Source organism: Anopheles funestus, chromosome 3RL (genome assembly GCF_943734845.2).
Source record: "Anopheles funestus chromosome 3RL, idAnoFuneDA-416_04, whole genome shotgun sequence".
In the NCBI taxonomy this organism is placed as follows: Eukaryota; Metazoa; Arthropoda; class Insecta; order Diptera; family Culicidae; genus Anopheles; species Anopheles funestus.
Window position 1 is genome coordinate 24,277,867 of NC_064599.1, and position 16,400 is coordinate 24,294,266.

Here is a 16,400-nt window from a genome sequence, read left to right on the forward strand (position 1 = left end):
TACTAGCTTGATAATGGGGAAAAAATGCGAAAGCAGGAAACATGAAATGTCTGTCGAGGGAAAAATGTTGTGCAAAGTATGCTCGTACAAGGAGATGGCAATAAGTTTAATATGTCGACCATTTGGGAACCTACAGGTTTGACGTGAGACAAAAGGATATTATGTACGAATTATAAAAAATAACCACAAAATAAGTGTCTATTCAAAAGTCTTCTTATTTGTTGAATATTTGTCGGAGTGGGCACCTCAATTTGTAGGTAAAGGTGAAATTTATACGGCTTTTGGGAACTTGCCCATAAAATCGTAGACTACAGTATATCGATGTATATATTTTAGGTGTCCGATTTATAAATTTTTTAGCTACTATAAGTAAGTTGAGATTATATCCACGAAATTCGTGATATATTCGTGAACGGAACAAATTAATACAGGATCTTGTCAAAATATTGCTATTAAGTTCGACGTCTAAATATCCCACCACAAAAAGGCACAAGTTCAAGTTCATTTGAAACACTTTGAGTTGCCTTGGTGACGTACTTAATTATATCTATAGACCAGTGGTTGACAAAGCATGGTTCGCGATTCGCTTGAAGATCTCCTCTCTGTTGTTGGCTTAACGACCTTTAAGGTTATGTCGGCCATTTTTGGCATATTAGACTTATTGTTACCACGTAACCGGATAGTCAAGTCCTTGCTACGAGTGGACGGGTGTGCAACGGTGTGTTTATCATATACACCGGCTGCCTCGCCAAGAATATTATGGATTTTCGTCAAAAATAGTTCATTTCATGAAACTATTGAAAATTTGGCTAAAAATTTTTGCTTCTGTTTAACCAAGTTACTTGATTCGTAAGAATAATCGAATAAATTTTACAGTTTGTTGAAATTTTTTTAGAACAATAAGAACTTGAGTTCAAGTACTCAATATCACATTTTGATACTTTAAAACTCATGCCCATTTTTAAGATATCGTGCTCTTGACGTCACGAAGTTTACCGAGCACGGCCTTAGACAGTTCAAAGCCAACATTGGTCTCATGGCTACGTAAAATGAGTACGTCACACTTGTTCAAGAAACATCTCAACCACGCAATATAAAACATTTGTCCTTACCAAGTACCAAATTACGTCAGTAAGAGATATTGCTCTTGCCACTTTTTCCCCCTGCATGCAAACATGAATGAACTAAAGGCACCGAAAGAGCTATCTTAACCATACGCACAAAAAAATATATCAAGTAGCGTGGAAGTTTTCATCGTGAAACTTGAGGACAAGATCGTAATCAGATTTTTTTTTGTTCACCAAACTGTTACTCGTCATTTAAAACACGGTTTAATCTGTTTCATCATAGCACATTACAGAGGTAAAAGCTATATTAATCCATCGTCTAATGACAATTTGCTCTTAGTATATTTTTGAACTGCCAGTGGTATAGAAGACTAATTCTCGAGTCGTTCTCAAAGTGTCATATTTGTGTATACGTAGCTTCAGTTTATATTTAATAATTCGCACCGGCATGACACCTAAACCGTTGTCTTTACCGTGCCTGGAAAAGTCTCCAGAGGTCTACGATGATGAGTACGAAAATCCCCAAGGTCCTGAAACAATCGACAAAACGCTGGAAACAATTCGTGAGGATCCTTCAATTGTGAAACAAAATCTAGCTCAGCTGCGCGAGTGGATCGCAAAGCATCCACACATTCGGCAGTGCCGTACGGATGCTCGCTTTCTGTTGCGTTTTCTACGCGCTAGGAAACACTCCTTCCTCGGTGCATCGCAGGTGCTCGAGCGTTATTTAGCAGCTAGAATTATTCATCCAGCCTGGTTTCAACGCTTGGACATCCACGATCCGGAGCTGGCAGATCTAACCGATATCGGATTTCTGTACGCACTGAAGGAACGTACCCCAGACGGATGTCTAGTGAGTTTGTGCGACTGGGGATTGCTTGATCCGAAGCGTTACACCGTCGATCATAGCAATCGTATGCATGCATTATTGGCTGAGGCGTACAGTGAGGATGCACTGTTCCAGTGTGCTGGTGCGGTGGCTATCTTTGACCTGCAGCATTTGCAGCTAGCCCATCACAGCATAGTGTCGCTGAGCGTGTTACGGCAGGTGGCGCACTATGTTAACAACGCCGTACCGTTACGCTGTCAAGTGATCTACGCTGTTAACGTACCGACTGGTGCACTGTGGATTGTAAATGGTTTGTTGGGATTTTTGAACGAAAAGATCCGCAACCGTTGCAGTGTAAGTGTTTCGCGTTGAGAGTGCGAAATGTCAGACAAATGTGTGCTAAAAATATTTCATCTATTTTTTCAGTTGTTTCGTAATTATGATGAACTAGCGGAAAAGATTGATCGAAACTTGCTGCCAAAGGAATACGGTGGTAAGGAACCGATAAGCGAGCATATTCGGGTATTTCGCGAGCAGTGTGAGCGTTACCGGGAGCGCATGTTAACGTTAGACGAAATGGAGATCGACCTTGATCATGATGAACCTTACTCACGGCACGCTATGTTGGATGATATCGAGGGTGGAGCAGTTGGAAGCTTCCGTAAGCTGGAGCTCGATTAAATTAATGGTCCCAAATGTCTCCAAAAAAGACAGGTTTTACAGACACAAAAAACTGGCGTAAATCTCTTTTTACTTTAAATATAAATTTCAATCCTTTACGCATTCAAGCACACTGAATTAGTAATAGCGTATTACTCCAAACTGAATTGAACCATAACAGCATTTAAAATTTAATCTATTTTAAACAGCCTACATTCATAATCTTTCCTTTTCGTCCGTTATACACCTCCTCAAATGGCGCGTTCACAACCGTATGCGGGTTTACAACTCAATCTTCTGTGTAACCTACACCCACCATAATTGGAATATGATACGGCAAATTAGTGTTTGAGTACGTCCCGCATTTCGTACGAACGAGGTGAAACGAGAAAGTAGGGATTTAAGAAAAAAAAACATAAGCTCCAACATAAAATATACACACCGCTATAAGAGGGATTGTGGGCAGCTTTGATATTTCAGTTAGCACCCTAACCAGCAGCAGATCTGGTTCCAATCGTCAAAAAAGACAGCTTCAAACAACAGGTTTCTCAGCTATCATCTCGCGACCTAAAGCTCGCTCAAGGGGAAGACTATAACCTTGTAAGCAACCGTTACTAAAAACATAAGGTCAGCTGCTTGAAGTGTGCTACAGCACAAGCTTGTGTGGTTGAAGAAAAAAAAATCCAACCCGTATATAAAAGCCGTAAAAAAGAGAACTATTTGGCGCACATAAAAAGGACGATGAGCTAGTTTAGATCAGAGCGGATTTGTAGAACACGACAAGCAAAAACCATCCAAGAACGTTACTGCAAAACAGGGACACTAAATCAGCGCACGATATAAACCGGAGCGATGATTGTGGTCTTAAAATAAAGTACCAGTGCGCTACAACGTAACTAGCACACACGAACATATCGCGTGTCAAAAAACAGGAATGAATGCCTCGAGAAAGGACACGTTTCAAATAAGTACATCGAAGTAAGGATAAAAAAACGGCTGGTCTTGATATGTGGTTTTAAATTTTAATAAAACAAACAAGAAAATGGAGAACTAAACTTGATTTTTTTTTATTTTTACAACCCGAACAAATAGGAGAAAATTTAACTAAGAATAATTTTTAAATTTGTTAATTGTGGCAATAATTTATTAATTTTTTAAAGCTTTTAGGGTGTCTTTACATAACAAGCGCATTATAAAATCTATGTTTTTAAAATTTGAATTCCAATAAACAATAGGGTTCTTATTAATTGGTGTTTACTTAGGCTGGTGGCATTGCTCAGTCGTACATGATTTTTTTCAAAATTTTGTATGGGTTTTAACAGCAGCCAAAATTGTCATCCGATTTTATCTGTCAGATCCCTGACGACTGTACGACTGTCGGAGCACTGCCACCAGCCTTAGTCTATCCTATTTTGAATACTGCAAAAATCCTAGTACTACGGGCAAACACAACAGCAATGATCGTATGACACCATAAGTCATTCTTCGGCGTAGTGGGTTCGCTTGCAAGGGTTTGGTTCCTCCTCCTCCCATCTCTTCTTTGGATAAGAATATTTCGGCATAGTTCAATACTCAAACTCAAAACACTTTCTACAGGAAGTGTCTCTCTTTTCCATCTTATGATAAATTTTAAATTCATAATTTTTTAGGTCAAGATATAATCATTGACCTTATCCTTTGTGTATTATTGCCCATTGTGCAGATGTAGCATTTTCTTTTTTTCGCTGAAGAACAGCTGACCTATGCATCGAATGGGTTGACATTTTTCTTTTTGGTTGTATTAAAATTATTCAAATTTCATAACTGATCATTAAACCGGCAGTAGGTAGATGACATTTAGAGTAACTAATTTAAAAAGAATTATTTCTTATCTTCAATATTCAAAAACTTAAATAGTAAAATAGTTATTGGTGTAAGAACGATCCTTTAAACACTCAGAAGCAATGTAAACAAGTAAAATTAGCTTTAAATTTAGGATTTTTTCTACCAACTACTACTATTCCTATGGGAGTTCCAGAACGTATCCTACACATACCATAAACGGTAAATTCCTTCCTTTCATTCTTCACAAACTTATGACACAGCTATGATAGTCCAGCACTCCTAGAGCGAACGTCAAGAAGCGTCAAGATTGATACCGGGCACGGATTTTGATGCTAGGTTGATGTACAAATGTGTGACATTTTACGGTGGAGTAAAAACTAAATAAATATTCCCACACATAGCAAATGGTGCAACGCGAATAGCATACGATTTTCCGTTCGTGTTTTGCACCATGCAGAAGAGTACACAGCACCCAAGGCCACTGTAATACATGTAAGGAAATGCTTTCTCACCGGAAAGTTGTTTTTTTTTGGTGCAGCAGACTCTTGCGTGTTGGAGAGACGAAACGAGCAAAACGAACGAAAAGAATTGTCATTTGAGTTGAGTGCAGCCTTTTTTCCTGCGATGAGGGAAAGGCAATAGGTGTGGCGAGAAGAGGAATAAATATGGCCTCATAAATGAAATCCAATCTTCATGATTTACTTTTGTACTTCACTCATCATTGGAGCGCTGTTTGAGCGAAGGATGTAGAAGGCAATCCATGCTCCCGTGTCATATGCTGCAAGCATATTGCATACCAGCGGTCTAGCTGCAGCTGCTACACCATCATATTCCAGTGCCACCCCGTCCAAACCGATCGTACAACCCCAAAACCCACACGGTACGACGTGTGACATGATGTTTGCCGATTTGATTGGGACATACTGCTGCTTCGTACGGTTCCACTCGGTTCTCAATGAGGTTGTGTTTGACGAACATTATGCAGAGAGTTCTGATGCCTGCAAAAAGGGGTCCGAATACTATATCGCCATTCGGTACCATGGCTTAAGCGATTGAAAGGGCAAACCAGACGGGCAGAATATTTCTGTGCATGTAAATAGAGTAAGAAAAATGGTCCGTTTTCCAACTGTTAAACATTTTTTTTTTTTGAACGCCCGTTTGTCCAAACATCGTCTACCATTCGTTCTGGTATGAGAGGTTTTTTTCCTTCTCCGATATGTAGATTTTCAGCAGCATTTTAATACTACCAAGCTCCCTCTCCATTTGCTTACCCCATGTGTTAACAAATCGCTACGACGATACACCCGCGCGGCGTGAGCTTGTATGAAGAGGCGAGCAAATAATCGCAGGAGGAAGAATTTAAAATAATCACTATGAACCACTTGACAACGCACGCAAACCGGGAACGGAAGGGTCTCATCAACGTTGATGGATTTTTTTGTTGCTTGACGAACGAACAGGGGACACATCAGCACCAAGGCGCGCTAACAATTAGATGAGTAAATTGCAACGGGGGAAAAGGTTTATTGTACCAACAAGGACGACACGATACTCTGACAAATGTGCTGCAAGGAATATTAAATAATCCTGCGTAATGTAATTGATAGAGAAAAAAAACATAGTCTTTAAAAATAAATAATGATTTATAAAAACTTGGATAGAAACTGAGATATGGATTGCCTGTTCTTATGCAACCCACGATACATGGAGCATAAAATAAGTAAAAAAAAAAAGATGAACGGGTGATCAAGATAAAAATTTAAATAATAGCATACAAAGCACGACGAATAGGAAATTAACATGTTCCCTTGGTTGCGGTAATAGATATTCCAATATAATTTAAATTAATATAACTATTAATCTAACTGTTCATACACATTTTTTTATTCATGTAGAACAGCCTGGCTGTAGTGATATACACACAATATTAATCATGCCATTTATTGATCGATTTTCTCATCCTATTTTTGATATTAGTTACTATATTTCGTACAATGTTATAAGTATTTTGATATTTTTAATTATTATTAACTATTTAGACATCGAATTTATTTATGACCAATCATCGTTATGATTCTCATTGTGCGGCAATTATCAAAAAAAATGGGTGGAATTTTTATAATTTCGTTTTTCCTAATGCCAAAAATTGTACACAACTAAAATAAGCCAAAATTAATATAAAACTGTGGAGTTTTAAATGGAAAATGCTATAGTGAAATGCCCTTTTATTCTAATATGACCGACCTCAGCCCAATAACCAAAAAACATGAATAAAATGATTTTGATAATTTTGATAATGTATGGTGAGTTGGTTTAATCGGTTCTATTTTACTTCGCACCAAATTGAATTGTATATTGTTTTGTATGAATTTAAACATTTTCTATAGTTTACTATTGAAGTCTTCAGTATTTACCGTAATTGATTTAGTATTTAACATGTCTTCTTTTTCCTCTACTTTTCCAACTATTTATTTATTTCAATTGAGCTTTCTGGACATTCTGTAGGTTAGAACCTCAAGTGCCCAACTCTTTACTATTATTTTGAAACCAGTAATTTGTAGCCATAAATCCAGTGTTAATATGTCAAATATATTTTGAAACATCGATTTCCAAGCAGCACGAATAAACCCGGATAAACGATGCAACAACATCCATGTGGTGGTAATGGTAAGTAATTTAATGTTACATATTCTTACTAAAGCAGGTTTATACTTATACTTAATTACATAAGGAGTTGCGTCCAGCAACGAGCCCTTTCTTTCCCCCGTTGGGCCGTTGTTATAAACAACATACGGAGTTCATTATCAGCGAATGAAATTATTCGAGCAATTTAAATTTGCAAAAGGTCGTAACATTGCACATTGTACAGAAGCTCTTTCATGTAATTAAAGACCAAATCACGTAATTAATACACATTCAATACATTACATTAAAACACAGTCATATTTCCAACAATATTGAATTCGACAACAAACGAATGATAACCAGAAATAATACCTGCAAAGGACCTTCCAACCATAAGCCACCATCAGCTAACAAGCATAACTGGAGCATTACCGTCTCATCATTACCGGTGTGCAAACCGGTAGGGAATTCGATTTTCCAACACTAATAATCGTCTCACGGGCAACGATCCAGCAGCAACCGGCATACAATCAATTGCCCAGAACTCGAACAGTAGTACCAGACAGTATACCACTAGCATGAACCCAACAAGAGCGCTCGAGTGGGTTATCTGTTTAGCTGATTACTGGCATACTGGATGGCGAATAATGATGTCAAGCCTGTCTGGTGATGGACGGTCGATAATTTTCACCCCGTCCAAGAGGCCTGGAAAGGAAACACCCGCGTCGATGCTTTCAACCATATGGGAAAAGGATAATTATGATAAATGCCAACCACTACATTAAATTAGCACCGTTTCTTCGGCCCATGTTTGCCCACCCCACACGATTGATTCGGTGTTCGGCCACACAAATTAAACGGAATGATTGTTAATCTATTTCGAATCAAAGTCACCCACCTAGCACATGGCCACCGGATTGGTCGTCCGGCGTCGAAAATACCGACCGGACGATTTTGCACTCAGCGACCATGATTAAGGACACTTCATCAAGCAATCGCTTCATTTTCCCAATGATATCCGCTCTTGCTCACTGTCGCGAAAGATGCCACCATACAAACGGTCTTCTGAAGAGTTTATAGTCCCGCCATTTACCGAACCACCGCCATTTCCTATTAGTCAACTGGGATTTACTGCTTCTCCTTACATTGGATGGGTAAGTTGACACGCGTATATAGCCGCTCGGGAACAGAGGTGCCGGCATCTTCGGTTAATTATTGGTTTTTGGGGCGGCTCGGGCGGCCCACCAATAGATGGCGGCGACACGTACCGTTACCGCGCCATTCCAAAACAGATAAAGACTCCATCATAAAGCCCATATTCGAGTGTCATGGTAATAATGATCTGCTCTCGTGCGGTCGTTCGATCTGACAGGCCGGTGTGCCGGAGTCCCCTGAGCGTCGCTGTAAGAGCACAACACAGCTCATTCAGCATTCCGAATGCTTCACGCGGGAAGACGCAAGCATAACCAACACAACGGTGACGACTATTTCGGACCCGGCGTCTCCATGAAACGTGATATCATAAAATCGTTTTTGAGGTTTTCTTTTATAGGGGTGGTAAGGGTTTTTTTTCTCTTTTCGTTTATTTTGTGTTTACATGCAGTTGCGTTGGAGCATGCCACGACCATTTGTTGCCTTTTGCGCTCCCAGGACGCAAGAACGGGGCGTGAAAATGGAATGCTGCAAACGGTGCTCCTACGCAAAGCTTTTTTTTGTTGTTTTCGCCCCAAGCCTGTTGTTGCTTGCAAACGGCTTTGCGTGTTCCGCATTCTTCATTTGGAGTATATTCGGCAGTATTTTATTTAACGATATTGTTTAGACCGGTGGTGCTTTAAACATGGTTCAGGTTGGCAAGATGCTCTTTAAAAAACCGAATGCAGAATGTTAAACGATTGCTAGAGAGCAACAGGGCAGCGTAAGTTTTGGTTTTATTATTTTTCATTTTTGCACACCATCCACCACAGTTTGGATCGTTTTTGATTGAACAGTTTATACTGCGAGTAAAGAATTCTAACGAAATGAGTTGATTAAAAATGTTATTTAAATATTAATCAATTATCAAGAGTTCATTAAAATTTCCCATTTTCATTTCATGTTCTTGTTTACAAAAAAATAAACATAAAGCTTTAAAGTCATAGTATAAACCCCTTTAACATTTTAAAATGTCAATATAAATGCTTTTGATGTATGCGTGTCATAAAAGCGAGTGTAATGTAAAAAACAAACTTTGTTTTGGCTCAAAATTTTTAACAATTCCAAAATATTGAATATTTTAAAAGGTACACAGGGTTTCGTATTATTAAAATAAAATGTTTAAAAATTATAAACATTTTCAAAAGATTTATTCAATACCCATTTATGATGCAGAAAGGTTTCAAGGGACTACATTTTTGTTTGTTTATGCTCAAATATTACTGCTACATATAGAAACATTTTCGGTTTACTTCTGCTGTCAATGACCAAAATTAGTTAAATTGGAAAAGGAACCTTCCAACACGATTATTTTTTTTTTACTATGATTATTTTTCAACTGTTTACAATCGAAGAATTAAGAATTATTATTGAATTATTAGAATTATTGAAGAAATAAGAAATAAGAAATAAGTAGTGTGAAAATAACAGATTCAAAGGCAATTTGACAAGTTAAGTGGAATACAGTGGAACGCCAATTATCCGTGATCATCGGGACTCGACCCCTGCCTGATAAGCGAATTTCACGGATAATTGGCACAACTCTTTTTATTGATAAATATTAGTGTTTAGTGTGTAATGGGTGGAATTTTCTAAAGCTAAATGGTAATATTCTTAGGTGCACTTTGCAAAATGAATCTCTTATATTTGGTCGTACTTGAGCCAATTGTATCATTTACTATTTAGGTTTTTATTTCTTGCCATCACTGGTTCGCAGTTAATATGTTAATATGTAATGTGTAATATGCACGGATAAAAGGTACACGGATAATTGGTGCTCCACTGTACTTATGAGTGTAAAAAATAAAGATTGTGATTGGTACAATTTGCTCCATTTCGACTAAAAATTACTCATTTCTATAGAAATAATGAACCACAAAGAAAAACTATATTTGCCATTATAAAACGTATTTAAGGTAAATTAATAATAAATTTAGGGTATTTTTTTGAGACACCGCAACCCCAAGGGAGATTTTGGTTTCCTTTCCTTGAGTTTAAAATACCCGTAGTAAGATAGTCATTTCTTAATACAGATTAGATTTGATACCTGGTACTGTCGTGTCGAACCGGCGACGTTGCCATGTCCACCACCGTACCACCCAAGTCTGGGGCATCAGTCGTTAATTTACCCATTCGATATGTTTAACATATTGACGCGCATGATTTATAATTTTTTCCTATTTTTCCTTTATCTTATCGTTTGATTTATTGGAAAATTAAACGAAAATTCAGAAACTAATGGCACAGCATCGTCGAAAACTACTCGACGGGGTAAACTGACAAATTGAATGTGTTCTTTTGCTTGACAGATACAATCTTAAAATTAAAACATTTTAACTTAAAGTATGATAGACTCCATTAGACCCATATTACATGTCTCTATTACAATGGCAGTTGATTCAAATGTAATCACATTCGAATGCTAACTTATCTAAGCGTTTCATTCGCACCCCATTAATGTGACACCCTTACACACAATGTCCCACTGTTTTCTTTAGTAATTGGTCGTTAATCATCACCTTATTAGCAACAATTTCATGCAACGATACGCCCAGACCCTCTGTTTGCATTGTGTCCAGGTTTTGGTTTAAGTTATTTGGATAGCTATCGTTTTTGTTTCCCGCCTTCTTCCCGCGACAGACAAAGCACAAATCGGTTCACCGATGCTTCCAAAGCGCCGCGTATGTGAAAACCGCATCACACGAAGAAACCGGCAAAAGATAAAGGAACAAAAAAAAAAATACCACCCAACACCCTAGACATGCACTGTTTGCCGAAGGGATTTAACTTTAGGATTCCATTTCGAGTTTCCATCCGTGAAGCACAAATCGCATGCAAAGAATGGAAAAGAGAACCCGCGAGAAAGTGTGCCAGGCTTGCCGATGCAACCATAAAGTCACGCACCTGAAGAGACGTGTGTCTGTGACCGTTTTTTTTTTTCATTGGTATCGAGCATAAAAACGATCTGAAAAGGAGACAAGGTTGGCTTCCAGCATCGATCGATCCGGTGGAAAAATTGGGCTTGGCGGAACAGTGTGCCAGTATGGTGACACGATCGTTTTGGTGGATTTTCGGGAAAAGCTCGATTGGCGTGTGATTGGATGTCATATCATCATCATCAACGCCGTCGTCGTTCTCGGGCTTCGTATGATGTGGCACAACGTTGATTCTTTCAACCCCGTTTGCTCGTTACGGACAGCCTGTCCGCCTTTCCTTATGTCGTCCCAGAGCACCTGCATATGGAATCAAAACCTTTGCACAACTTAACGTATTCATCGATCTCATCTACACCTGCAACACTGGTACAATGATGGAAGTTTTACGGGGGGATATCTGTTTTTTTTTTGTTACGATTCATCTTCCTAACGATCCATCTCGCTGCTATGAGGGAACGACAGCGAGAGCACAGCACCGACATAAGCATATTATGCACATCGGTTCTCTCTACACCACCCAATTTAATGCTGATTTCGTTCGATGCGATTTTACCACACGTCCGGAACCATCATCTTCCCACTGCACCAGAGCTCACACTCAAATTTGAGTTTATATGTGTGTGCTTTTTTTTGGATAAAAAATCACATCACACATGCAACCACACACTTTAGCCCATCACTGTGAAAAGCATAAAGCTCGGCGTTCCTCACTTCTGGAGCTAGAGATTTTAGTGGGATCGATGGATGTCAGTTTGATGTTCACGACGTGGGCGTTTGAAAGCAGCATAGATGGGTAGATTGGACCAGCAAAGCTCCCAAACAAAAAAATCTTCCACTGTCACCAATCCTGCAGGTCGGAGCCGTGAAAAAAAAATCGGGAACGGATTCTATTAGATGTTTCCCGGCGTTCGATTGGAACTAACGCGCGAGACCGAAATGATGGCGCACAATGGTGTAATGGTGTCTCGCATATTACGTGGGTGAAACCACAATAACGATGATGATGACGAGCGCTTCGATTTCACCTTCAAGTAGAGTTGACTTTTTCCCTACCTTTAGCTGAGTGGTTCTACACCCACAACCCATTCGGGTGGGAAGATAGCTCAACTTTTCTTTTACCCTTATAAAACATTTCGAAAACGAACTCAACCTGCCCAAAAACACATCCAACGTCATCCCGCGCGCACAGTGTAAAAAAAAGACACCTCACTGGAGTTCACTTTTGTTTGCTCTCGAACCAAACCCGTCTAAGGCTCGCCTGTAGTCTTCTATAGCCCCGCAGGGCTAATGGTATTATAATAACCCAAATCGACCCACTCTTGAACAACTCCTACGCATGGAATGCAAGCCTATCTTACTGGGACAGACACAAACACACACGGTTTCTCTGTGTACTCTACCAGCAGCGTATATTATAATATCAACCGACCCAAAACCACCTGATAAGAAATGTGCGGTACAGTTACATAACCCAGGGCAGTAATTAAAATGGTTTTGAGCAAAGTTATGTTTTCACTTCACAAAACCATCTCTCTTCTGGTTGTTAAAAATTTGTTAAAAAATATTTGCCAAAAACATCGACAAAATCAACAGCTCGTGGGTTTGATGACCTCCAGTGCAAACGAGCTTCAAACCGTCATCAATCAAACAACGTCTGTCTAGATGTACTACATACTGCTAAAGCCCGCACTCAACACAACACAATTTTTTAAAACTACAAAAAAATGGAATAAAATGCAATGCTTGTTTGGTGCGTGGGATCATGATTTGACTGGATCGTTTGTCTTGTCATCGTTTTACGCGCAAATCAGATCTCAGGACAGGCGGATAAACAACACCCGGCTTCATATTTAGCGAGTGTTGAAGAAAACGATTCAAATGAAGTGTTTTGTTTCGTAGAAACACATTCCGATTTTATTTTAAGATACGATTTGGAATGCAAACGTGCAGTCGTGTTTTAAATTTTATTACAAATTTGTTTAAAACAAACGAACCATTTCAATGTTTGACCAGAGGGTTAAATTTTAAATTATTATAAATATAGACAAGAGCTGCAGACTGATAATCCAGCCTCTCTGACGTGGAAATCAACGTTATCACTTACCATTGCTGATGGATTGAGGGTCTTCTGGTGTGATTCTAATGATGTTACCAGCTCACCAGCTCACTATTTTGCATATTTTTCAGATCGTCCTTCAATTCCTGGAGCCATTCTTCAGTCGTTTGATCATTGATCAATCAACTATCAAGGATCTGGATTGACTAATACAAGACACTTCCTCTATTCCTCCTATTCAAGTCTGACTTATGAGGTCGATCTTCAATGTCAGAAATCCTAAAGACTTTATCGTGTTGTATTCTTATACTCTAGTTAGTACAATTATCAAGATTTGAGGAATACACAAAATATTCGGCAGAAATAGTAGAAGTTAATCTACTACTACGAAATTTTTTCAAGAATTTCCCTGATCTGTACAACAGTTGATTTTTGTGTACGTTATTTTTTTTCTTTTTGATAGCTTTCAACTAATATATGACACGAGTGTGATAAGTTAAAATACACGTATTAGGAAGAATATCGTCTACGTGCTACTCTAAACCACATTTGCTGAAAATGCATCTTGGTGTAGATGATGTCAATAGTTCCCATCCAGATTCGCTCCATTTCAGAAATAATTTATTGCTTTTTGCGTTCCTAAATCCGAAGATTTTTGAACTGAACAATTTTATTGTTTATTGTCTGGTAGTTCTAGTGTTAAGAACTCCTGAATGCCTTGATTCCATCGCTAGAGGATCCATAATGGAGCAAGTACACCATTACGCAGCAAGCAAATGTAGTGATAACATTTGTCCCTGTCCAATATTAATCGCTATTAAATTAGAAAGCGTTCATGTCCCTAACCTCAATTGTAGTTGGTGTGAGAGATAGAAGTAAAAACACTTCACATCTTGTTTCGAATGTCGTTAGTTCAGTTCATGAAACAAATGCACTTAGAACGTGTTAATTATAATTCATTCCTTCGTTATTATACACTCAAAATTAACTGTCTTATCTACCCACTGTAAGGTACACTAAAAATGCACGAATTGCACACATTTGCCCACTGTTTTTTCAAACATTCTTAGTCTCTTTATCCTACCGGTGATGTGCAAATGCGACACCATAATCAAGTACATTGGTAACACCTTTATGCCCGTCCGGGACGGAAAAACGGTTCCGTTTCAGATTTCTAGAGGAAAAAAAAATATTCCAATTCCGACGAATCCCAACGACAGCGCATCACCGAGAGCGAAGGCGCATCTTTCGTACTCCGAGCCAGTCAAACGGTCAATTAGTGTCGGATACGGTTTTCTTCTTCCTGCTCTACGGTACACTCGCCCACGTGCCTGGAAAAATTGGATTGCCTACGGATATCATGTCAAACTCTCGAACCCAACATTCACTACCATTGCAAAAACTGGTGGACGGGCATTCTGTTGATATCGTACCGGTACCGCTGATACTAGAAAAGGACCCGCAACCAAAGCGTGGGGTAAAAAGCTCCTAAATAAATAGTCTTCCATCTCGTCAGTAAATTGACCACCTTACCGTACAGCTACCATGCAAAACGGATCACCATCATCATGATGGTGATGTTTCACCTGAAAGCTTTTCGTTTTACTTTTTCTTCTCCTCTATTCATTTTCACGACTTTATTGCATTAGGGAAACAAGCAGCAAAACGGTGCGAAAGTGTAGAGAAACAAAAAAAAAGACTCCCTTCATCCAGAAGAGGAGCTGAGAACTATTCGCCACACTAACTGCAGCAAATGGGAAGCGAAAAACTGAGCGAGGGTTTATTAATATTCATCACTTCCTGTGAAGCGTATGAGGAGGACTTCAACATAAAAAAAAGAACACAACAACCACCCGTCAAAAAGGTCCCAACTGTGTTATGCTAACCCCCCTTTTTCTTTCAAAAACCGGCGCGGATGGCCATTTTTTATGAACTGAAGTAAATTAGCATCAGGTTAGCCTAACTATAAAGGGCGCATCATGGATGCAGCTAGAAACCGGAAGCTGCAATTCCAGCCAGTGCAATCGCTCACGTTGGTAACCGTGAATTAACCTCTAATGGTCGTGTCGTTAGCGTTCACAAAGTGCTTGACTCGGGGAGCTTCTGCGCTTTAAACGCACTCAATGCTGCCGTCAGGTGATGGTCTACGCAGACAAACTTGAGAAGAATGTTGATTCAAAGAATTAGGTTTTTTTTCGCTGTGAATGGTAAGGTTGTATCAATTCTAGCAATACGAATTTGTAAATTGATAAGAGATCGTGTATTATTCATACTATAAACAACTAATATATTTATCGCATTATGTTAAATATTAGTTTAAGATATATAAAAAAATGATGCGTTCTTGAAATTTGAACTGCAAATCAGTAATTCTTCATACAACATTTTTATTATTCATTTCTATTTAAAGTGGATTTTTTTTCTTCCAATTTCTTCATCGCTCTGAAGCCCACGATATGAGTACATTAATCATCAGCTACTGTCAGCAAGATAAGAAACAGAGTCCCCATTTGAATAAGGAGGCAATCCAAAATATTTAATCAATCAAACAGAATCTATCGTTGACCTACATTTTCACCAGCAGCACAAATTATCAACCTTCACACAATATCCAGAAGAAACCCAATAAGCACAAAATCAACATCGGATTATTTCCAGTAAATGATGTGGGCATCCCCTTTTACCTACCGCTAGTGAGTGCCATATTCGTGATGGTAAACAAATCGCAACGAAATATCATAAAAGTCGCCTTTATAATACTCCGATGGGAAGATGCAAACGGGCAGACGGAAATAAGCTATAAGCGCTCGAGAGGTGCCCGTGCACGCACGTGCCCTAAATTGTTCCCTACCGTTTTTTCTTCCGGTGTCGAACGTGCTCAACAATGGTACGAAAGTACCAAGAGTGAAGAGGTGTTTGTATGATGAGCAAAAATTTTTCGCTCTCTAGTATAGCCCCGCCACCATCGAAGCAGTAGTGGCAAGGATCGCCATTCTTCCCTTTTTGCAGACATGGTGGCAAAGTGTGGAGTGTTTCTAAACTAAAATCACTTCTTCACCGGATGCTTATCGGGCGTGCAGCAAAAGCAACGTACAGCCCAAGGTTTCTCGCCGCGTAATCTCGCCGGAAGGACATAAACATTATGCGCTGCATTATTCCTTTCGGTAAGGCGAAAAAAATGAAGACCTCAAACGTGGCTATTCCCATGATGC

At 39.0% G+C, this 16,400-nt stretch overlaps 2 protein-coding genes across 4 annotated transcripts in view; one reads left to right on the top strand and one right to left on the bottom strand.

The window, feature by feature from the left end:
* Nucleotides 1-16,400, bottom strand: part of LOC125772037 (bifunctional heparan sulfate N-deacetylase/N-sulfotransferase) — a 670,071-nt gene that overhangs the window by 152,458 nt on the left and 501,213 nt on the right. The gene's annotated exons all lie outside the window — the stretch shown is intronic.
* Nucleotides 989-6,652, top strand: LOC125772061 (alpha-tocopherol transfer protein-like). Its single transcript, XM_049443394.1, has 2 exons — nt 989-2,250; nt 2,323-6,652. The coding sequence occupies exons 1-2, from the start codon at nt 1,516-1,518 to the stop codon at nt 2,575-2,577; spliced, it is 990 nt and encodes a 329-aa protein (XP_049299351.1). The 5' UTR covers nt 989-1,515; the 3' UTR covers nt 2,578-6,652.

Excerpts from the sequence above, each read along its gene's own strand:
- LOC125772061 (XM_049443394.1), top strand. The coding sequence starts at position 1,516 with ATGACACCTAAACCGTTGTCTTTACCGTGCCTGGAAAAGTCTCCAGAG. Across the intron at positions 2,251-2,322 it reads AGATCCGCAACCGTTGCAGT|TTGTTTCGTAATTATGATGA; the intron begins GTAAGTGTTTCG and ends CTATTTTTTCAG.